General features: G+C 34.2%; 2 protein-coding genes across 4 annotated transcripts in view; one reads left to right on the forward strand and one right to left on the reverse strand.

The window, feature by feature from the left end:
• Positions 1-4107: 4107 nt before the first annotated feature.
• Positions 4108-8562, reverse strand: NUDCD2 (NudC domain containing 2). Its single transcript, XM_077137587.1, has 4 exons — positions 8041-8562; positions 7092-7140; positions 6694-6845; positions 4108-4302 (listed from the first exon to the last, which is right to left on the reverse strand). The coding sequence occupies exons 1-4, from the start codon at positions 8227-8229 to the stop codon at positions 4219-4221; spliced, it is 474 nt and encodes a 157-aa protein (XP_076993702.1). The 5' UTR covers positions 8230-8562; the 3' UTR covers positions 4108-4218.
• A 62-nt stretch (positions 8563-8624) lies between these two features.
• The window catches only part of HMMR (hyaluronan mediated motility receptor), a 42867-nt gene continuing 27788 nt past the window's right edge, over positions 8625-23703 (forward strand). For all 3 annotated transcript variants that reach the window (XR_013166302.1, XR_013166303.1, XM_077137584.1), the window contains exons 1-9: positions 8625-8904; positions 10772-10870; positions 11353-11432; positions 13417-13464; positions 16417-16605; positions 19182-19268; positions 19358-19458; positions 22710-22784; positions 22917-23095. Coding sequence is in view for 1 of the 3 variants with exons in the window: in XM_077137584.1 (XP_076993699.1) it covers positions 8859-8904; positions 10772-10870; positions 11353-11432; positions 13417-13464; positions 16417-16605; positions 19182-19268; positions 19358-19458; positions 22710-22784; positions 22917-23095 (904 nt within the window). In the remaining 2 variants the exon portion in view is untranslated. The remainder of the gene's footprint in view (positions 8905-10771; positions 10871-11352; positions 11433-13416; positions 13465-16416; positions 16606-19181; positions 19269-19357; positions 19459-22709; positions 22785-22916; positions 23096-23703) is intronic.

A 23703-nucleotide genomic window follows, 5' to 3' on the forward strand; every position in this document is an offset into this window, starting at 1 on the left:
TAGACACAAAAGTTCTCAACAAGTTAATCCAGAAATATTAAATGGAATAATACACCATGTCCAAGTTTTTTTTTTTTTTACATGGGCAAGCACCGGGAATCGAACCCGGGTCCTCAGGCTCGGCAGGCAAGCATTACCTGCTGAGCCACCGTGGCCCACCCACCATGTCCAAGTTTGAAGGGGTGGGAGGGTGAGAGATGATATGAAACTTATTTGACATTGTAAAATCAATCAATGCAATCCACCAGTATAAGGAGAAAAAAAAAATTTATTATCCACTCAAAATTAAAACTCAACAAAGTTGGATTAGAGGGGTCTAGCCAGTAAGACAAGAAAAAGATCTGTAGATCATAAAGAACAAAATAAAACTACTCTCATTTGTGGTTTATATAGAAAATTCCAAATAATCAACAGCAATAAAAACTTCTCAAACTAGGGTGGTGCAACAGTGGGTCAATGGCAGAATTCTCACCTGCCATGCTGGAGACATGGGTTCAATTCCTGGAGTTTGCCCATGCGATAAACAAACAAACAAAAACATACTTTAAAAACTTCTAGAACTAATAAGTGAATTTAGCAAATCACAGGATATAAGGTCAACAAATAAAACTCATACTATACAAAAGCAACATCATAACTGAAAAGTGAAATTTAAAAAACAAAAATTGAGGGGTGCAAGGATAGTTCAGTGGTACAATTCTCCCTTGCCTTGCGGGAGACCCATGTACTTCCCCCAGAAAAAGAGAACAAACAAAAAAGAAACAAAAATTCCACAAATGGTCCTGCAATACTGGGATACTCACATGGAAAAAGAATGAAATGTGACCCCTACCACACAACATACAAAAAAAAAAAAAAGACACTCAGGAATAAGCTAACAAAAAGCTGTACAGGTTCCTACAAAATGCTGAAAAACAAATCAAAAAAAAAAAGAGGTCTTAAATGGAGAGACACTCCATGTTTGTGAATTGGAAGACTCATGTTATTTCAATCAAAACCCCAGAAGGGGAGGGATAGAAATATCATGCATAGACCAGTCCAAAATAGACCCAAATAAAGAGCAACTGATTTTTTGTCAAAGGTGCAAAAACAATTTAATGGAAAAAGGATAGTCTTCTCAACAAATGATTTTGAAACAATGATATCCATAAGCAAAAAAACTCGACCTAAACGTCACATCTTCTACAAAATAACTTAAAATGGATCATAGATCTAAATGTAAAACAGAAAACTATAAAACTTTCAGAATAAAACATGGAGAAAATCTTCATGACTTAGGATTAGGCAAAGATATGGTAACAAAAAGCATGATTCACTAATAATCCATGATAAATAAATCAGACTTCATCAAAATTTAAAACTTTTGCTTTGCAAAGGACAGGCTAGACTGGAAAAAAAATATATCAATCACATAGCCAAGAACTCTCAGAACTCAACAGTAAGAAAACAAATTACCTGATTTTAAAAGTGGGAAAAAAACTTAAACACTTCACCAAGGAAGACATGTGGATGGAAAACAAGCACATGAAAAGATGTTCAACATTATTAGCCATCAGGGAAAAGCAAATTAAAGACTTAATGAACTATCCTCCAAACATTACTAGAATGTCTAACATTTTAAAATTCTGACAATATCAATTGCTGACAAGAATGTGGAACAACTAGAACACTCATACTTTGCTGGTGGGAATACAAAATGATATGTAGTCACTCTGGAAAGCAGATTGGCAGTTTCTTATCAAGCTACCCATACACTTACCATATGACCCAGCAATCCCTGCCTATATTATTTACCCCAGAGAAATGAAAACTTGTGTTACCACAAAAACTCCTATGCAAATGTTTATAACGTTTCTATTAACAATTGTGGAAACTACAAACACACCAAATGTTCAGCAGACAAATGGATAAACAAAACTGAAACATCCAAACAATGGAATACTACTCAGCAATAGTGCATTTATTTTTCATGCAACAAGTTGGGTGAATCTCAAAGGCATTAGGCTGATGAGACCAATCTCAAAAGATTACATATGATTCCACTTATATGATATTCCTGAAGAGACAAAACTATAAAGGCAAAGAATAGATCAGTAGTTTTCAGGGTTACAAGTGAGAGTAGTGAGACTATAAAGAGACAATATGAGTAATTTTTTTGTGGTGATGGAATTGTCCAATATCCTGATTTTGGTGATGGGTACACAAATACATACATGTGTTAAGATTCATACAACTATATCACAAAAACAGTTAATTTTATTATGTTTATTTAGAAAATAAAAATTTAAAAATGTCAAAAAGAGAAACCATTTTTTTTAAAAAAAGAAAAAAGCTTCTTCCTCAACAATTCAATCCTAAAGCTATGGGGTAAAGTTGACCAAGATAGGCATCTTGCTAGAGGATGTGCATGAGCTGGAGTGGCCCAAAGTGGTGTCAAGATCCAAGCAATCATGAGAGTATCCCTGCTCACCAGGGTGTTGGAGCCTGAGTAGGGTGACACAGGTATTCACATGGAGATGGTTTAGATTAGAGAATCAAATATATTAAGGATAAACGGAACCAGTTTTCTCACGGTTGTTGAAGGGAAGTAAATACGGAAAAGGAGACAGCTAAAATGAGCCCCATGGGATTAGAATTTAAAATACAAGGGTGAATTTATGGTTTTCAATATACATAGACCTGGAGATAAATATAGATGTAAAAATGCACATCATACACACAGATCAACAGTAATGAGCACATCTAACATGCAGATCTTAGCTTCTAGATATCATTTTCCACAAAAAGAACCAAAGCTCTTTGGAAAAAAACTACCGATTTGGGGGCAAGGGCAGGGAAAGCCTAATGAGGGTGTTATGTCTTGTGCCAGAAAGTAAAAAATTGCTTGAAGGATTATGGGAATGCATTGAGAGGACACAGAAGCAACCCAGGATGGACTTCTACTGACCAAATATGGTACAATTTTGAGCATTAAATACATTTTTCATTACTTTATTTTTTAATAAAAAAAGTTCAATAAATTTTTTAGTTAAAAAATTTTTTAATAAACATTTTAACCACTGACTAGAATAGGAATTTATGAGCTACAATGATATAAACTGAAATTTTAATGAGAAACATTAAAATTGAAACTACCTTCCCAAAAAATACAAGCAGAAGGACTAACTTTACAGGATAGAAGAAACCTGGTAGACACCACCTCGTAATCAAGTAATTTAAGTACAGCCCTTCAGAAATTGGACAAATAAGGGATGTTCTATAAAACCTGCTTATAATTTTCAAAAGTACTAAGGTCATGCAAGTCAAGGGAAAAATGATGTTCAAAATTTGAAGCAGACTAAAGACACATGACATTGAAAAGCAAGGCATGATTCTAATTTGGTTAACTCTCAATGGGGTAAAAATCAATGTTTAGGCAGTAGTAATGTATCAATATTAATTTCCTGATTTTAATGGTTACATTGTAGCTATGTAAGAGAATGTCCTCCTTTACAGAAAATGTATATTAAAGTCTTTGGAGGTGATGAGGCATGATGTGGTCAACTTATTCACAAGTGGCTCAAGAAGAAAAAGTTCTGGGTTCTTAGTAACTTTCTGTAAGTTTGAAAGTTTAAATTTAAAGGCTTTAAACTATTTTTAAATTTCCTGATATAAAGTGATCTCTCAAAGAATAATATTAGGAAATTTCCTTTATCTTTGAAAAGTAACTTATTCAAAATACACTTGTGGACTGTTTCTTTCTTTTCCTGCCATTTTTTTTTTCAGTAAAATATTTTCCTTGGGTCAACTTAGTCAAAGGGGTACACAATTCCTATTTAGAAAAGTTTATTCAACATTATTCCTGCATCACACTTTAGAAAAAAAAACTTAATTTTCCCTGAAGGCACCCTGGCATCTCACATGATCTATATTCTAATGGTTTTTATATTAAAAATACAGATTAAATATGAAATTAGTAAAACGTAATATATAAAACCTCATGCTGAGCAAAAATTAATTCAAAAAAGATTACCATAGAATACTTGCCACAGTATTTACAATGTTTCCTATGTAAATCACATTTGAATGCAATTTTTATAACCATATTTAACTATATTTTGCAATTGATTAATTGTAGGCATCCACATTTTGCTTCCACCACATAATCTATTCCTTTGATTTGGGTTGACAATATCTTCCGGGTCCATGGAATAAAGAAAAAAGGAAAAAAACAAACAGTCATTTCTCAAGATTTGAGAAATCTGGTCCACCTTTAGTGTAGTTTCCTGAGATTTCTGCTCCACTGAAGTCAAAACCAGGATTCTAAAAGATATGAAAAAATTACAATAAAATAAGGAAAAATACCAATAATCTAAAAGAAAAATGGAAAAAAGATATGAATTGGAAATCAACAAAGAGAAAACCTAAGTGGCCAATAAAACGTGAAAAGATTCTAAACGTCACTGTAATATCTGAAACAATTTAACATAATGAGATTTTTTTTAAGTTTAAAATTTACAAATATATAAAAGCGTGATATATGTATTACCATGCTGGGCAAATATGTGGGGAAACATATATATCAGTATGTAAATAGGTTTTAATTCCTATCATTTTTCGTGAGGTCTCAAAAAGCCAGGTTATGTTCTAAAAGTTATGCATATGGTAATGTATATGATCCTCACAACAATCCTATGAAGTAAATACTATCATTATACAGAAATCCAGGAATTTGTCTTAGGTCACAAATTTACTGTGGATTTAGGATTCATGCAACACAGTTCCAAAACTCTGAGATCATAACCATTACAGCATACTAACTCAGAAGTCAAACTTTTGAGACAGTTTCACTTTTTTTTTGAGGCAATAAATTCAACAAACACGTATTGAATTCCTACTGTTTGCAAGACACCATTAGAATTTAAGAGTAAACAAAACAAGGATCTCTGCTATGGTGAAGTTTACATTCTAGCAGGAGGAGCCAAATAATAAGCCATAAATTATTTATACAGAAGCCAGCAAGTTTTTCTGCAAAGAGCCAGGTAGTAAATATTTAAGGCTCTGTGACAGCTTCTGTTACAACTACTCAATTTTGCCAATGTATGTAAGCAGTCATAACCAATACACAAACAAAAGAGTATAGTTCTGTTTCAGTAAAGCTTTGTTTACAAAAGCAGGTGGTAGGTCATATTTGAACCATGGGCCAAAGTTTGCCAAATCCTGTGTGTTAAAAGTTGATAAGAGCTATAGAAGGAAAAAAAAAATAGAGCAGTATAAGGGAAATGAGAAAATTATAGTATTAGGATGATCAAGGTATGCTTCTTTGAACATGTGAAGTTAGTGTTGCAGATCCTTGGGAGAAGAGCATTCCAGAATGGACAGTAAAGCAATGTCTGAGGAAAAGCAAACAGGGCAGTATGGCTTGAGTAGAATCACTGAGTGGCTACATAGTAGGAGCAGAAATCAGGGAGGTAATGGAGAGCTAGATCATACACGGCCTTGTAAAAGAGTTCATCTTACACGGGAATGAAAGGGGAATAATTTGCAGAGTTCTAAAAACAGAAATAACATGGTATATTTTACATTTTAAAAGAATTCCTCTACTTGCTATATTTAGAGAGACTGCAACTAGGCTAGGGCAAACTGTTGGAGACTGGTCCTAGGTTAGTAATCCAGGCAAGAAATTAGAAGTAGTCCAGATCAGACTAGCAATAGTGTTGGTGGTGAGAAGTGGTCAAATTCTGAATATATTTGGGAGATACCACCAGTAAGATTTCCTGACAGATTGGACAGGGTGTGAAAGAGAGAAAGGAATCATGGTCAATTCACAAGTTCTCTATGGCCTGAGCTACTAGAGTTTCCATGAACTGTCACTGAAGGTTACAAGTAGGAGAAATTTGGGAAGGAAGTCAGGGAGTTCATTTGGAACATGTTGAGTTTGAGTTGTCTATTAGAAAGCCAAGTGAAGATAATGAAGAAGCTTTTGGATATGCAGGTCCAATGTTCAGGAGAGAAGTCTAAGCCAGAGATTGGGGGATTATCAGCATAAACATGAATATTATCCATCAAAACTATAAAAGTGCTTCAGTCCAGTAACTATCCTCTTGGATATCTATCTTAAAGGAGTATTTGAAAGCACAAAAGCTTTGTGTGAAACAGAAAAAAACAGGGAAATCTAAAAGGGAATAATTAACTAATTATGGTCCATCCAAACTAGGAAATACTCTAAAGTGGTTTAAAAGAATATAGTTTTATCTATATGTGCTAATGTGGAAAGAGACCCAAGCTATACCATTATATGAAAATGAAAAATGACAAATAATACAGTATGATCTCCATTTATATAAAATAACATACAACAAAACAATATATGAGACAGCAATGAGATGGAGGGATGGAATGTGGGGAGGCTGGTCAAGGGGCCTTTCAATTTTTACACTATCTAAATCTATATTGACTGATTTTTTATAAGAGTCTATTTAAGCATTGTTTCTGATAACATGGCAGTATAAATTAAGAAAAATTCCTTTGAAGAAAAAAAAAATCAAAACCATACATAGAAAGGTCATTTTTCTAACAATCAAACTTAAAAAAGATCCCTCTAGCAAATTTTTGTAACTTTTTATAACATTTGAATTTTAATTTCAAATAATAAGGACTATTCTATGATTTTTACATATTAACTAAACATACTCATACAGTCATCTGACTTACTTCTTTCTGGAATCTCTCCAACGTAAGCTTTCTCTGCATTTGGTCTTGCACCCAAGGATCAGCTGCATATTCAGATTCTAGAAGAGAAGTCCAACAGTTTGCTGCATCTCTCTTTGTCTTTGTAAGAACAATACGGACCATTTTTCTGTCCTCTAAACAAAACAAATCACAAAGAAATCGGAGTTCATCATTAGACTTTATATTTTTAAAAAACCATTAAGGATTTAAAAAAAAAACTATTAGGTAATCCTGACATACAATTGTGTTCAATACATTTCCATTACTATCTCTCTCAAAGCTGCAAAGACAAAATGATCTAATACAAAAGGGAAAAAGATACTAAGTTTTCAAGACAAAATTAACTTAAGATTCTATGAAATATAATAGAGTTCCCTTACCCAAAGTCCATGTTCCCTCATCAGCTATTGTAGAATCAAAGAGTTTACCCTGAAAAATAAATTTACAAGGTACTAAAAATAAAGCATTTCATTAATTTTTATAAGTCTTGCATGACCAAAGACTTACCTATTCCACATATAAGTGTTTAATTTGGTTCGAGTAGAGAGACCAAATTTTATACTTTTTTTAGGTGCCCTAAATTTCTTTCTAGAAAGTAAAATGAAGCCTATTATGCCAAAGAACATTGGCAATATTCATTATGCTAAAGAACATAAGGCCCTATAAAGAAAGATTAGGATTCTTTACTTTTTAAAAGACGTAGGAACACTACTTACTGATCACTGAGTAGTCAAATGTGAAATATCTGAAATGCTGTAATTTTTCTGATTAAAATGAACTACATTAAAAGGTTTCCTGCTTAAACTAAGAAATGCTGCCTTTTAATAGAACCTTTTAAAAATTGAGATTTTTCTAATCTTAGATAAGAGAATAAATCAGCTAATGTCTTTTCTGAGAGCAAACCTCAACATACCATCCCTTATTTTCTTTGTTGTACTTGCAATATCAGCCCTAAATAATAGTTGTTTTATTACGCCTCCCTACAAGAACTTCTCTGAGTGCAGAAACTTTGTCTCATATCATCTAGATCAGTGCCCAGTAGAAGCCATAGGTATGACAAATATTTGTTGCTTTACCGCCCAATTTAATCCGTTCTCAGCGGGAACAGAACCAAAGGGGCAGCCGTATGTGACTAAAACAGAAAAATGGGCTCTAGCTTCTAGGAAGGGGCTCCCAAGAGATCAAAACCAGTCCAACTTTATCACTTTCTGCCAGCTAGAAGAGTGGTATAACCTTCCAACAGTTTTCCCGAGAAAACAATTAACCTCAGAACTCAGAAATTCTCTGAGGACTGGATGAAGAACTGACACAAGCCGCGACATTCGCTACCTTGAGGATCTCGCGGCCACCCACGGCCAGCGCCACATGACGGCTTTGCAGGCCGCACTGGATGTCCTGGGCGCGTGTGCCTGGAGGAACCTGAACTTCAATGAACACCTCCTCCAAGGTCTGATACCACTGGCCCCACGGCGTCCCACACGGAACCACCCCACTGCGCTCCTCAAACGAGGCCGACATCCTCCTCTCGCCTCCGAACCGCCACCACCCCCCAAGCGAGCCGAGCGCACGCGCGGAATCCCCACGCTCAGGTTACTTCCTGGGCTCGCCGCTCGGGTCACCGCACATGCGCAGACACCAACGTTGAGGTCTCCGGGAGAGTTTCTTTTTCCTTTCAATTGCCATTTTGAAGTCTGGCAGAGCCCAGTTTGAAAGAACTGAGACCCAGACTTTACTTCCAGGACAGGTGGAAGGGTTGAAACCAGTGAATCAGGAACACCCTAAACGCTCATGTGATGACAAACTGCAGAGTTGCCAACGCCCACAGGAAGTACGCTTGCGCCAATGCTGCTAGTGCATAGGTACAATGGAGTAACGTCAGAAATTGGGGAGGGGGGACGGGCGACAGGACAGTACTAGTCTTCTATTGGCTGATAACCTAAATTCTCAGGCCATTTAATTGGGCGCGGTGAGAGTGTGCGCATGCTTCATTGACTTTCCCTCACGGGATTGGTGTACCCCAGAATTTTGTTTTTCAATTGGCTGACGTCGGGAAGGGCGGGGAATGTGAGTTTTTGAATTTGAAGTGGAAAGGCAGGCAGTTTACGGAGGATTGCCGTGAGCTTCGGCTTCTGGAGCTGGTTTTCAGTATGTCTTTTCCCAAGGCGCCCCTGAAACGATTCAATGATCCTTCTGGTGCGTACGGGGAGTGGAATTGAGGGACGGGAGACCACCTACATCCCTTTCCTCTCTAGGTCCCCTCCATCGGAGGCGAAAAGACTATTGTACGGTTGGAATGGGGACCACGCAATTGACTAACTTTCTTAAGTATATATTAAATATTTACTACAGCCAAGCGGTGTTCAAGATGCTAAATGAATAAGAGCAATTGCTGTAGGAAGATATGTCTATACTTAGTCTAATCTTCGGGAAGTCCCTGGCACCTTCTTACTCCACCGTGTAAATAGTTTGTGAGGTTTGGGAAATCTGAACTAACCAAGATTACTACTTTTACTAAGTCTGCTTTTACCTTAGATACCCCAGTGAATTCTGCCTTTTCTTTTTAGAGTCTTTCTCCTTGTTGGAAATCTGCTCTACCCTTTACTGATCACATTTAGATCTGGGAGCACCCAGTATTGGAGTCTTTGAGTCAGTGCATGCAGTCATGGTTCCAGATAGAGGGATGGAAACTTGATTCTATCCTTTATGTTTTTATAGTCTACCTAGATTGGTGAGAGCAATGACCATCAAACTTTTGACTCTGTCCCAGGATTAGAAATAAATTTCTTTTATTTTTATTTCTATTATTTAAATAAGAAATCCTCTACCCAGGATCTATTTTATATTTTTACATGCATGTACATCTATCACTGAAGCAAAAGTTTCAGAAAATAGTGCTTAACCTTGCTACACGTGATTCACACGTTTTCTATTGTGTCTCATCGTTTTAAAATGCTGGTCAAGGCCTAACAAGTCTCTGCCACCTGAAAAACACTTAAGGAATAGTAATAGTTATCTTGGGAACATCAAGGCTCCTTGCTGCTCCTATTTATTTGCATGAGACTATGTAATAAGTGGATAGAACTTCAGAGAATAGTATAAATCTACGGTTCCCCATCAACTAAAGCTTTATGATAAGAATATTATTGTTTTAAGTCCTGAGGGTCTGATTGCAACTGCACAGAGCATAGGCACTCTGAAATGCCTTCACTTCAGGCCTCCTTTTAAGTGAGGTTACACAATAAAAATTTCTGGCACATAGAAAGATAGCCTAGTTCGGTTGATATTTTGCATAACATAGCTTTTAATAAATTCCGTGAGCCTCAACATCCTTATCTGCAAATTAGAGTATTAATAATTATCATGTAGGGTTGTTTGGGGATTAAATGAAATGATATCCACAAAATGCTTGGCATAAAAATTTCTAGTTGCTCTTAGTGTCGTTGCTTTTTTTCTGTGTATTCAAATTGCAGGTGGCATCACCAGTGAGTCAGATCTATTAACCCAAAAAGGATTATTACTATATTTTATTTAGTACTAAATAAGTTTTGGCAGTAATATAATAAATAATACTATATTGTTTATTTTTATTCCAAGCTAAATCTCAAGGGCTCGACATTTTAATTGCTTCATTTTTAGAAAATTGATGATAGTTACCTAGGTGACTTTCTTTGGTTAGAGATGGTATCTAATATTTTATTGTTTCTCATTTTCAGTCCTTCATGTCAAAGCCGTGTTGCTTGTTGTTACTTGATATTCATCCTCAGACTGTCTTTACTGTTTCACTTTGTTACTTTCCCTGTGTTTTTTTCTTTGACTCAATTGGAATAAAGGACATTTCGGAAGGTAATTTTAGCAATCTTCATAGAGAGGCCCTATGGAGAGAACTCAGGGAGTCCTCTGCAATAGGAAACAGATACAGTTTTTACATTAAATAAAAGAGAGTTAGTTCGGTTTATTAATAGCATGTTCCCATGTATAATATTCACTTTATTGTGACTTTTTTTTCAACTTAAGATCATAAATAACGCTAGTTTATCCATTAATGTTTTGTTTCCTCTAGGCTGTGCACCATCTCCAGGCGCTTATGATGTTAAAACTTCAGAAGCATTAAAAGGTCCTGTATCTTTTCAGAAATCTCAAAGATTTCAAAAACAAAAAGGTAACGGATCCCAATATAATAAAAATATGTATGTATTTATATTATATTTATACATCAAATAAAATAATGGTTGTATGATCTTATGAGTTTCAAAGTTATAAAAAACAGTATTTAAGATTAAAGATGCTTCAGTGTTTCTAAAAATAAGTAGCTAGAACTGTATTTAAATGATTTTCTTATTTGGTGGATTTATAAAAGGGTCAGGTAACGAATAACACTTTCAGACATACACATATTTAGTTTTTCCTTTTGGTAATTATGTTAACTCGTTTGTCAAGGAATATTTGAAAAATCAAAGATGCATTAGATGTGTTAAAAATATTGTGCAACTAACTTGGAAATAGATATTTAAGAAAAGAATGCCTTTATGTTGCCACACTAATTAATTGCAATAGATATTTGGAAATTATGTTTTGCCTCTATTAAAAACATCAGAGCACTGACCATAAGCTCTACAATTCATTTTAGTATTGCTTTTACAGAATCTCAACAAAACTTTAATGTTGATAAAGATACTACCTTGCCTACTTCAGCAAGAAAAGTTAAGACTTTGGGATTAAAGGTGAGGAACTTTTATTTGCCAGCTGGTATCACTGTCAACGTTTCTAAAAGGTGTAATATTTAACTAGAATGAAGTAATTGAATAAATCAAAGTTATAGGTAAATAGTGAAGTATAAAACATACTATCCTTAGAACTCTAGCAAGTTTTACATTTCTGGCTTGATCGTTACTAAAGATATTATGTTTAAATATGTCCTTCATTTCAGAATTACAAAATGCTTTCCACTTCTTAATCATTTCTATATCTAGATAAATTTCACAATCTCTAGTTAGCCTTTAAAAATTATGTGATGCTTTGATTTGTTAGTTACCAGCATTAGAGTTGTTTTTGATTGTTTCTGTTTGTTGGAAGGATAAGTATTGGTGAAAAAAAGGCAAAAGTAATCATAATACCTAAATAGCTTTGCTACAGAAACTACTAAGGAGTGGTGGGAAATTAAATTCTTACTGCCATTATGTTGTCACTTAAAGGAGAATCTACAATTACTGTTTCTGTTATTCCTACTATTAGTTCATAAACAATCAAGTTATGCTCAAGGAGTTTTTCAAATTGATAGTATGAAAAAAATTTAGAGTTGAGAAACCAGAGCTCTAGTTAAATATTAGATGTGTTCATTTGTTAGGCAGTTACCCAAATCTGTGGCCTATAATATAGTGCTGCAGTATCCAATACAGAAGCCATTATTAGACACATATGGCTATTGAGCATTTAAAATGTGGCTAGTGCTACTGAAGAACTAAATTTTTATTTTAATTAATTTTGTTTAGAAATGATACATAGATTCATTTATTGAAAAATTCTTAAATCTTTATGGAACAAATTTAAGTATATAAATCTACTTTTTCATCTGTAGGTTTTAGGAAATCTAAATAAAGGTAAATATTTCTGGTGAAAGTTTAGTATCTTAGTAGAAATGTAGTGTAAGTGTAACATGCACCCAAAATTTTGAAAACAGTACAAAAATTATAAACTTTATCTCAATCCTTTTTTTTTATTAATGGCATGACAAAATAATATTTTTATATGCTGGATTAAATAAAATATATTATTAAAATTAAATTTTTACTTTTTAAATATGGCTTCTAGAAAACTTAAAGATACATATGTGCTTGTGCTTTATTTCTTTAGGACAGTGCTGATGTAGACAATCTATTCTTGGAAGTTGATGTAAATGGCTTGGCTCAAATTTTTTTGGAAAAACAATTCCCAAACTTTGAATTAATTATAGAATTTGCAAGCCCTCCTAGCAAACTAAATTGCATAGTTTATGTAGAATGCCAAATAATAGACATTCCTTGATAGAAAATATCATGGGTGTGAAATTAATAAGCAAGGGACTGGTATGGTCCTCCCCCAATTCAGAACCATGAAATAGATTTCATTCAAGATGTTTATGCATCTTCTTTAGTTTTTAGATGGAGAAGTTGATATTTTGTTTTTGATGGTTGTGTCAGAAAGGCTGTTGAGGAAAAAAAAATGTAATATGAAAATTATATGTCTTATTTAGACTAAAAACAATACATAAATTTCAATCAGAATTTGTACTATTTCAGTTTTTATTTCTTTGTGTCTATAATTTTTTTTCTCTTTGGGTTTTAAAGTTGAAGTTGATTGCTCTTTGTAAGATACTTACCTTTCTGAGGTAACATAATTATTCAAAATGTATTGCTCTTTAACGTTGGAAGGGAGGGAGACAGTTTGTATTTATTAAAACTCCACCTATTCCTTCCACTGGAATTTTTAGAAAAATCCTGATCTAGCAGGTTGAAAACTTTTTATTCTGAAATATTTTGAGATTAAAATAACCCTTTTTTTCATATACCAGATAAATTAGCAACAGAATGTTTGCTAGACTAAGTGAAGTGTTTAAAATAGAAATTGATTCTTTTGAAATTTTACCTTTTTATGAAAACTAAGAATCATATTTGGTTCTGATATTTGTGGCACTTAATTTAAATGTATTTTTCATTGATTTTTAAATAGAAGGAAACTCTAAAGAATGATAAAGATTTGAAGATACTGGAAAAAGAGGTAAGAAGTGCTTTCAGCTTACTGAAAAATAAATGTGCTGCTTGATGAAAAGAGAATTATGTAGAATTAACAGACAGGGATTCCGTTGCACTCGGAAGACATGTACGGTGAAGCAAATGTACCATCCAGATCAGTCAGTGCCTAAAGGATAAAAGTTCTTTGGCATGAGTGCCACATTTCAGAACAGCGGTTGGCAGTATGGTACACTGGCAAAGACAAGAATGTTACTTACTGTGGGACAGATTGAAGATAACCCAATCCGTGAGAAACTGAGATCAAATCCAAGGTGTAAGTTTATGACAATTAGTTATGTGAATCAACTATTTATGATTACTTGTAGCTCACACTAATGTATAGCTCACAGTCTATACATTAACACCATGACAAGCTAGAGAATTGGCTTGGTTACCATGAAATTCTAGTAAGTTAGTTGAAATATGATCAAGTTATATGAACCTGATACATTCCTCTGCACCCCCGATAATATACCTTCCTCAAAGATGGATTAACTTACAGCTGTGCTGTCTAATATGGTAGCCACTAGGCACATGTAGCTTTAATTAATTAAAATTAAATGGAATTAAGAACTCTGTTCCTGCACTGCACTAATCACAAATTTCAACTGCTTAAAACCGTGTACAGCAAGTTACTACCACTACTTACTGGGTAGTGCATTTCTACAGTGCCAGAAAGTTCTACTGAATAATGCTGAACTAGAGAGCGCCCATTTACCTAAGCAACCCTGAGCAGGCCACTGCCAGCTTTGCTTCTTGGCAGTCTTTTTTTCAATGTTTTCAGTGCTGACCACCTCTCCTGACAGGTGTATTATTTTGATATATAAAAACTGTCAACTGATGAAGCAAATGTTGGTTTAGGACCAAGACTGTTTCAAGGCGACTCTGCAGCGCTCTGCCCTGATGCATTTATTCTAATAATACTGGCTTTCATTTTATTGAGGGCACATGCCAGTGATGTCGGAGTCAATGTTTTACAAATGTCATAACTGAGCCTCAGTTATACAGTTGTTAAGTAAGTGGCGAAACCAGGTAGAACTGATCATTTGGATTAATCGTATAGAGTAAAATTTTTTGGAAATGCACAAAGCTGTATTTTATTTAAGTCCCACTGTATTTGTTTGTTCATTTTGAATTATTGTCAATATTATAAAATAAAATTTCATGCTAAAAATATCAGATTTCTGATTCTGTTGTAAAATCAGAATATCTGACAACACTATTTCCACATTCACCTCCAGGGCAACAATCTTCAGGGGCAATTATGTGACATTTACCCTTCAGCCTTCATATATATTATTACTATTCATATTATCTGCTTGACCCTGGTGCCTTTCCCAAAACATCTTTTTGGAGCTTAAGCTTCTTCAAGTGCAAAATAAAAAGTGTGATCATGCATATAATCTCAATGTTCTTCTACTTTAAAGTACTGTGTTATAAGCATTGGTTTATAAACTAATAGTACAAGCATAGGAAATCATATGGTAGTGAATCTTAACATTTTTTCTGTCCTTAGCATTTAGTTCACAATCTTATATATAAATTGTGTTTGATAGTTTTCCAAGTAAGCACTATTGGCTTAAAATACTGAGATTGATATGAATACAAAAATCAAGAGTAGAAAATACTTTTTCATTTGACTTAATCAAATATCTGTACTGATACTTCTGTTTGCTTATTCTATTAAACTTTTGTTTCTATCTTTCGTTTGCTATTCTATATAAACATGCAGAAGGAAGTATGTTTAAATGTCCAGCTTAGATTGTAGGTGAATTCATTTCTCCATTTAGTTCTCTCAATTTTTGCTTTGTGTATTTTGATGTTACGGTGCTAGATGCACAACAAATTTAAGATTGTGTCTTCCTCTTAAATTTTTTCTCATTATAAAATTCCCTCTTTATCACAAGTAATACATTTTGCCTTAAAATCTATTTTGTATCAAACTAATATTATCATAACAGCTCTCTTTTGTTTGCATAGTAAATCTTTTTTCAATCCTTTAGTTGTCAGCCTATCTGTCTTAATTTTGTAAAGGTCTGGGATCATATTCCTTCAGCCTGAAGAACTTCCTTTAACATTTCTTGTATCTACTTAATGGTGACAAATTCTTTCAGCTTTTTTTTCTCTGAAAGCATCTGTATTTTGCCATCATATATAAAACTTGTTTTCATTGAATATAGAATTTTATGTTGGACCCACCACCACTACTCCAAGTATTTTAAAGATGTCATTCGATTGTTTTCTAGCGTCTACATTTTCTGTTGACAACTCAGGCATCTTTCTTGGTATTGCTCCTTTGGAGATAATGTATCTTCTTTCTCTGGCTGCTTTCATTTTCTTTTATTATTTTCCCAAGTTTTATGAGTACCTAGAAGTTTTCCTGTATTTTATGCTGCTTGGGATTCACTGACCTCACTCAACTCACTTAGGGAGAAGTCTTTTTCTCACCAGGGTTTTAGTTCAAGTCCTTTTTCACAAATATTTGATGTCATTCAGAAAAAAATTTATATGAATATATATATTTTTAATCTAGTAGTAGCAGTGGGCATGATAGCTTGTTGATGTCTATAGTATCCTACCCAGAAATCAACCTTCTTGAAATAAAGATGTTTAGTATTTCAAGCTGTAATTTGAATTTATGTGTTTAGAACTATAGACTAGAAGTCTTATAAGTCAAAATATCTTAAAAGTGAATAAACAGCTTAGTTACACCTGAGTTTATGACAGTTAAATTCCTTCTGCTCTTAAATGCATACAGATTTTAAAATGTATCAAAAGGTAATTATAATTGTTTAAACAGCTAGTAAAATTAGAGTATGTAAGGGTATAATATCAAAATCAGAGATTTTTCCAGAAACTTGAATGCTTTAATTATCACTAGCATGAATTTTCATTGGCATTGTATCAGTGAATCATTTATCATTTTGTTTTCATCCAGATTCGTGTCCTTATGCAGGAACGTGGTGCCCAGGACAAGCGGATCCAGTATCTGGAAGCTGAATTTGAGAAAGTAGAAGCAAAGCTAAATGCTGCACTCAGGGAAAAAACATCTCTCTCTGCAAATAATGCTTCACTGGAAAAGCAACTTATTGAATTAACCAGGACTACTGAACTACTAAAATCTAAGGTATTGAACCTCATGATAACATTTATAATTGAATAACTAATAAATGTGTTTTTTCTCTTTACACTTGTTTGGAAACCTTAGGCTCTATTTTATCCCTATTCCTTCTCTAAATATACCTTAAATAGTAAGGTGCTTCAAACTGGAAGTATTATTTTATCTTTTTTATTATGGTGCCTGGCACATAAGTGACTATTTGCTTTTACACCTGACATTACCTTAACCCTTCCTCAAAGTCACCCCTAATAAATAAGACCATTAATAAAAATGACAGAGTGTACATCTAGAAGTCACATTAAAAATCTTCCTGTGAAATAAATAGTAGCATAACAGCAGCTTTCCATCTCAAATCCTTTTGGGAATGAAGTGTTTAAATAAATTGATGGACTAAAATATATTTGGTAGATCAGTTATATTTATCAATATTAGAATCTTAAGGGCTTAGCATAGTCATCTTGCTCTTTACAGAAGTAGAGAGAGCATATAAATCACTATTCAGTATAGTGAGTCATTTTTTCAGGGTCTATAATGTGCTGGGTGCTCTTTGCTTACAAAGGGAGTAAAACGGTAGTCAAGGAATGCTTCGGAGCAGATGATAACTTGAATGGACTTCCATGAAAGAGTGTGATTTAGGGATGAGTTTTCAGAGGAGGGATACTATACAAATGCATGAAGTATTGAAATATTTAATATGTCTGGGGATCTGCTGTTGGTGCTGACATTGCAGAACTAGATAGCAGACACAGAACTGACAAGATAAAGCAATATAGATAGCCTTGGCATTCTAATGAGGGAGAATGGATTTGAGAGAGTTGGAATTAGAGAGACATCAATCTATTGCAATACTCAGGTGAGAGATGAAGGTTGAACCAACGTAGTAGAGATGGAGAAGAAGAAACAGACCAGAGAGGTATTGAAGAAGTAAAATAGATAAGGCTTTGCTGATTGGTTGAATGTAAGGCTAGAAAGGAGTCTATTATTCATTCTACAGCACTGCTGACTCAAGATATAGAAAATATAAAAGCTGGGCATCTTATTTAGGAGGAACAAGAGAGGTTAGAGAACTTCAGGCAGGCTCGCTGCTAATAAGTAAGTAAGCCAACTCTCTCTGACTCCAAAGGTTCCTTAACCACTTCGTTAGACTTCTTCCCAATGACTTAAACTTTGGGGGATCATTAACCCTTAAAGAAGCCCTTCCCCAGAAATATCCGTATTTGTAAAACATGAAAATTCGTGATTTTAAGAAGTTGAGAAGCCTATTGCATGCCATCTCCATAGCCTTTTATTAGCCATAGACCCAAAGAAAGCACCACTGGTTTAGCCTGTAAAGAATATGACTGCCTGCCCCTTGGTCATAGAGCCATAGGTGTCAAAAACAGGAGGGATTTCTGATGCCACCTTGCAAGATGTTTACTAGTGAAAGCCAATTCAGGTAGTCATTAGCTTGTTGCGTCTGGCAGAAGAAATCCGTCTTTGACCCCTAAACATAAATTATATGTTTACCAAGACTTGTTCGGGTTCTATATGTTTTAAAGTATTGCCATAGTAATCATCTCTTTTGCTATGAGACCATTTCTAGAGAGAGGGGAAGAAATGGTACAATTTGAGTAGGATTTTTAATCTCCTGCTAAGGAAAGAATTGGTTTCTACTACCTGCTAGATGAACAGGGATTAACCAAAATTAAATATAAGAAAATCAAAAGTCTATCTTAGGACACTTTTTTCTTCTGGGTATTGTAGGTTGGAGGAATAATTTACCTGAAGTGAGTATCATACATATCTAAGAGGACTGAAGGCTTTCCACACTCACTTTAGCTCTTTTGCCTATGACTGGGGTGTGGGCTCCTGCCTCTCTGTCCCTTAATAGGTGAGTGTCCACAGGCAAGTTATTTATACTCAGTTTAATTTCCTCGCCTGTAAATGTTGACAATTGAACCTGCCTCAGAGGGCTATTACCAAATCCTCAATACAGGTCTCAATGAATATTCACAATTATTAATCACTTTTTGGAATAAGCAGGATCACAGTCCTTGGCTTTATAAATCTTGGTCCCACTTCCCTGTTTCCACCTAAAAAGTTATGGTTTGGGCATAAAGGTACAGTGCGCTTCAGTTCTTAAAAGTTGGGGTGCCTAAGAATCAAGCCTGGAGAAAGGGACAGATTTCTGTGCCCTACCCAGGGAGATTCTGATTTAGTAGATCTGGGAATGGGCCCTATAATCTGTATATTTCCAAGATTCACCAGATGCATATTGTTAAGCAAGCACTGTATAAGAAGTCCATAAAAACCATAAAAAAAGGTTTGTCTCCAAGTCCTGTATGAACTTTCCAATATATAGAAGTACTGACCATATAGGCTACTTTAAAAAAAATAAACAAAGTCACAATGAGGAAAAGAAGGGACAGAAATTGTAGCATGAAATCATTTAATTGTGGTTTTGGTCAAAAACTGTTTTCTTCTACTGAGGAATATTGCAGGCAAATAATAGCCACAATAAGAGGTAGACTAATCAATATTTTACTGATTTTATATGTGACAGCAGAAAATATTTCTGATTTATTTTTATGTTTGTCACCTAGTTTTCTGAAGATGGTAGCCAAAAGAATCTGAAAGTTCTAAGTCTTGAGTTGATGAAACTTAGAAACAAAAGAGAAACAAAGATGAGGGTGAGTGATACCTTTGCTAGATTTGCTGTGTCCTTCTAGAGATTTGAATAATTTCTCATTTCCTAAAGCAGTTGTCTCTTACTGTATAGAGTATGATGGCTAAACAAGAAGGCATGGAGATGAAGCTGCAGGTCACCCAGAAGAATCTTCAGGAGTCTCAGGGGAAAATAGCACAACTTGAGGGGAAACTGTAAGTGAGAAAGAGGAAAGATGAAGTATTCCAGTAACTAACTCTTTGATTTGCTACTCTCATTGAATTATTGTTTGCTGAGACATTTACCTTCACTCTCAACTTATCTCCTCACCTCCCTATAATTGCCCTGTTTCTCTTCCTAAGTGATAGTCAAGCCCTAATCATGTCCTAACATTTTATGCTAGAAAGTTGTATAAATGTGTTACTTTTTGCATGAATGAGGAGAGGGCTTGTTCTAGTTTGCTAGCTGCTGGAATGCAATATACCAGAAACAGAATGGCTTTTAAAAAGAGGAATTTAATGAGTTGCTAATTTACAGTTCTAAGGCCGAGAAAATGTCCCAATGAAAACAAGTCTATAGAAATGACCAATCAAAGGCATCCAGGGAAATATACCTTGGTTCAAGAAGGCCAGTGAAATTCAGGGTTTCTCTCTCAAGTGAGAAGGGCACATGGAGAACACGGTGTCATCTGCTAGCTTTCTCTCCTGGCTTCTGGTTTCATGAAGCTCCCTGGGAGGCATTTTCCTTCTTCATCTCCAAAGGTCAATGGCTCGTGGACTCTCGGCTTTGTGATGCTGCTCTCTCTGAATCTCTCATTCTCCAAAACGTTTTCTCTTTTATAGAACTCCAGTAAACCAATCAAGACCACCCAAATGGGTGGAGACATGTCGTCACCTAATCCAGTTTAACAACCACTCTTGACTAAATCACATCATCCAGGGAGACGATCCAATCACAGTTTCAAAAGTACAGTTTTGAACAGGGATTATTCTACTTTTATGAAATGGGATTTTGATTAAAACATGGCTTTTCTAGGGGGCATACATCTTTTCAAACCAGCACAGGGCTCATGATCTTTTTAAATATCGTAATCTTATAGAGATGGTACGCAGACCAAAATTAAACATACTGGTATAGGAAGCTTTGATTAATGCATTTTCCTAGCCTTTCTTTTATTACTGAGCTATAATTTACATTCAAAAAAATAAACAGCTCTTAAAGGTTCAGTATGATGAGTTTTGACAAGTGTTCATACCTGTGTAGACTCCAACCAAACCAGACAGAACATTTCCATCCCTCTGAAAGTTCCCTCATTCCTACTTTTCCTCTACTTCTTATATACTCTGTCCTCACCCCCACAACCACTTTCTGACTTCTATCACTATTCATTATTTTTGTTGTTTCTTGGAAGTTTACCACATGAATTTGTGTGTTTGTGGCTTCTTTTGCTTAACATAAGTTTTTGAGATTCTTGTTTACTGTCATGTGTATTATAATTTGCTCCTGTTTATTTCTTAGTATTCCATCATATGCATATATCTAATTTTGTTTACAATTTTCCTGTTGATGACATTTGGGCTGTTTCCAATTTCTGGCTACTATGAACATGTTGAATGTCTGCGTGTGGAAATGTTTGCTTCTATTTTGTGTAACTATCTAGGAGTAGAATTGCTAGATGCTAGCATATATGTATGTTTAACTTTTTAAGAAACTGCCAAGTAGTCCTTCAAAGTGGTTGTACCATTTTATATTCCTACTAGCAATGAATAATGAAATTTTTCCACATTATCACTAACATTTGATATTTAACATTTTCTTACTCTGTTTGATTTTAGCCTTTCTAATGAATGTGAAATGGTAACTCATTTGTGATTTTAATTTAGTATTAATCATGGCAACCTTTTCATGTGCTTGTTGATCATTCATTAATCTCATTTTATAAATGTCTATTTAAATCTCTTGCCCATTTTTTAAATTGGGTTGTTTTTCTTTTATTGCTGATTTTAAGAGTTCTTTATACAGGTATCTGGATACAATTCTTTATCAGATATGTAGCTTAATAATTTTTCCCAATATTTTCCAAAATATCCCTATATTTATTCCAGGCTTACATTTTTTTTTTCTAATGGGGTCTTTTGATGTGCAGAAATTTTAATAAATATTTAGTTTGGGGAAGTCTAATTTATTAATTTTTAAATTTTATATAGTTAAGGACTTTATGTTTTTTCCCCAGAAATCTTTATATACCCCAAGGTAATGAAGATATTTTCCTATGTTGGTGTATAGCCACTTTATGATTCTACATTTTACATTTAGTTGTATGATCTATTTGGAATCATTTTTAGGTTTTAGAGTGATATAGGGGTCAGGGTTTATTTTTATCCATAAGTATATGTAACTATCTTAGCACCACTTATTAATAAGACAGTTTTGTTTTTGTCACTTTCATAATTTTTTTCTTTACGTACACAATCATGTTGTCTGTATTTAATAACCCTTTAGTCTTTCTTTCCATTTTTATACTTTTTGTTTTCTCCTTTTGTCTGTTGTACAGGTTAAGTTCATAACCTTTGCTTATCTTCATTTGGAAGGCTTAGAACTTTGACTGGAGCTTTATTCTAAAGTAGAAATACATGCAATACCTCATAGGCCTAATTCTGACAGATATCAAGAATGAGCCCCTTTCTGCTCAGTATTTCTCAAAACCCTTATCTTATATTGCTAAACTTAGTTAAATGTTCAACTCTTGATTTTTTCTTCTGTTTGCTTCACATTGTAATAGGTGTGATAGGTACAAAGGTGAAGCAGGATAAAGTGGTCTTTGTCTTCTAGGAGGTCATTACCTAAGCGAGGAGGTCAACACAAATAAATTAAAGCAAGGCAGCCTGCAACAAAGGTTTAATGGTGCACAAAATGTTATATTGTGTGTCTGATGAATGGGGAAAACAGGAAAGCTACAAAAAAAGGATTATTTTTAACACTTATTATTTGAGGGTTGTAGATGATGACTCTTGTCATCATAGCCCTTTTTTTTTTTTTTTTTTTTTTAGGGAGGAAGGGAAGGAAAGACAGAGAGAAGGAAGGAAGGATGGAAGAAAGGGAAACATCTTTAAACATTTTCTTGTTTTATTGTATTTTGTTTGTTTGTTTGTTTGTTTTTACATGGGCTGGGGCCGGGAATCGAACCGAGGTCCTCCGGCATGGCAGGCAAGCACTTTGCCCGCTGAGCCACCGCGGCCCGCCTATCATAGCCCTTTTATTAGAATATGTTTGGAAAGCTTTCTTACTTGAAAATTTTGTCTTGTATTTGTATGAAAAGCATCAACTTGAAAATTCACATAAAATAATGGTTAAGAGTTGGATTCTGGAGTCAGCCTATCTTATAAAACAGTATCTGTTGTACAGTAATCATGTGTGATTGATAAATAAATGATCTAGTATGTATTAATATATGCAAAATTTTCAGTGTTTCTATAGAGAAAGAAAAGATTGATGAAAAATTTGAGACAGAAAAACTCCTAGAATACATCGAAGAAATTAGGTAATATAAATAATATTAAATTAGACCTATTTTGTTGAATAGTGATGAATACATCATTTTCCTCATGTTTTTATTTTAATTTTCCCTGTGCCTAAATTGATGTACTATTCAGAATAATTTGTTTTAATATAGTTGTGCATCAGATCAAGTGGAAAAATACAAGCTAGATATTGCCCAGTTAGAAGAAAATTTGAAAGAGAAGAATAATGAAATTTTAAGCCTCAAGCAGTCCCTTGAGGAGAATATTGTTACGTTGTCTAAACAAGTAGAAGACCTGAATGCTAGATGTCAGCTGCTTGAAAAAGAAAAAGGTATTAGAGTCTTTATAGTATTGCTTTCTTTAGATAAGTACCATAAACAACTTTTAACAAAAAAATTAAGTATTGCTATTGTAAAAACACTTTTTTGTTGTAATTATCTGAACAAAAAAAGTTCTATATTTGAGAAGTTTTAACTAATAGGTTTATGTTGATAGATTGTTTGTCTTGATTGAAGTATATGCAATTGTTCAGTTCTTGACTTCTCCATTGAGTGGCCATTTAAAATTGTTAGATATATAGAACTAGACTTGGGTTTTTTTTTAGATCCTAGAACCTAAATTCTAAATTCCCAGTCTACAACTTCAGTTCAGTAAAGCTAATTATGATTCTGGATTAGGTCACCTTTATTTTGTTCATGAGGATAAAAAAGAACCCCTTATCTAAATAAGAGTAATAATATTGAAGAAGTCTCCTGAATACATTTAAGATTTTAAGTCTACACTTAGCATAAGATTTCTATACTTGCTTTACTAAATAATTTTTTATCTCTTGCTTATTTCTTTGTTTATATATTAAATGGTATTTTCAAAATTTCTATAATTCTAACTTACAAATCAGGCTAAATTGGTAACTGTTAACTTAGTAGGTTTGGTTTATTT

Source organism: Tamandua tetradactyla, chromosome 20 (assembly GCF_023851605.1).
Source record: "Tamandua tetradactyla isolate mTamTet1 chromosome 20, mTamTet1.pri, whole genome shotgun sequence".
NCBI lineage: Eukaryota > Metazoa > Chordata > Mammalia > Pilosa > Myrmecophagidae > Tamandua > Tamandua tetradactyla.

Excerpts from the sequence above, each read along its gene's own strand:
- NUDCD2 (XM_077137587.1), bottom strand. The coding sequence starts at position 8,229 with ATGTCGGCCTCGTTTGAGGAGCGCAGTGGGGTGGTTCCGTGTGGGACG. Across the intron at positions 7,141-8,040 it reads GTGGCCGCGAGATCCTCAAG|GGTAAACTCTTTGATTCTAC; the intron begins GTAGCGAATGTC and ends TTTATTTTTCAG. Across the intron at positions 4,303-6,693 it reads TGGAGAGATTCCAGAAAGAA|AATCCTGGTTTTGACTTCAG; the intron begins GTAAGTCAGATG and ends CATATCTTTTAG.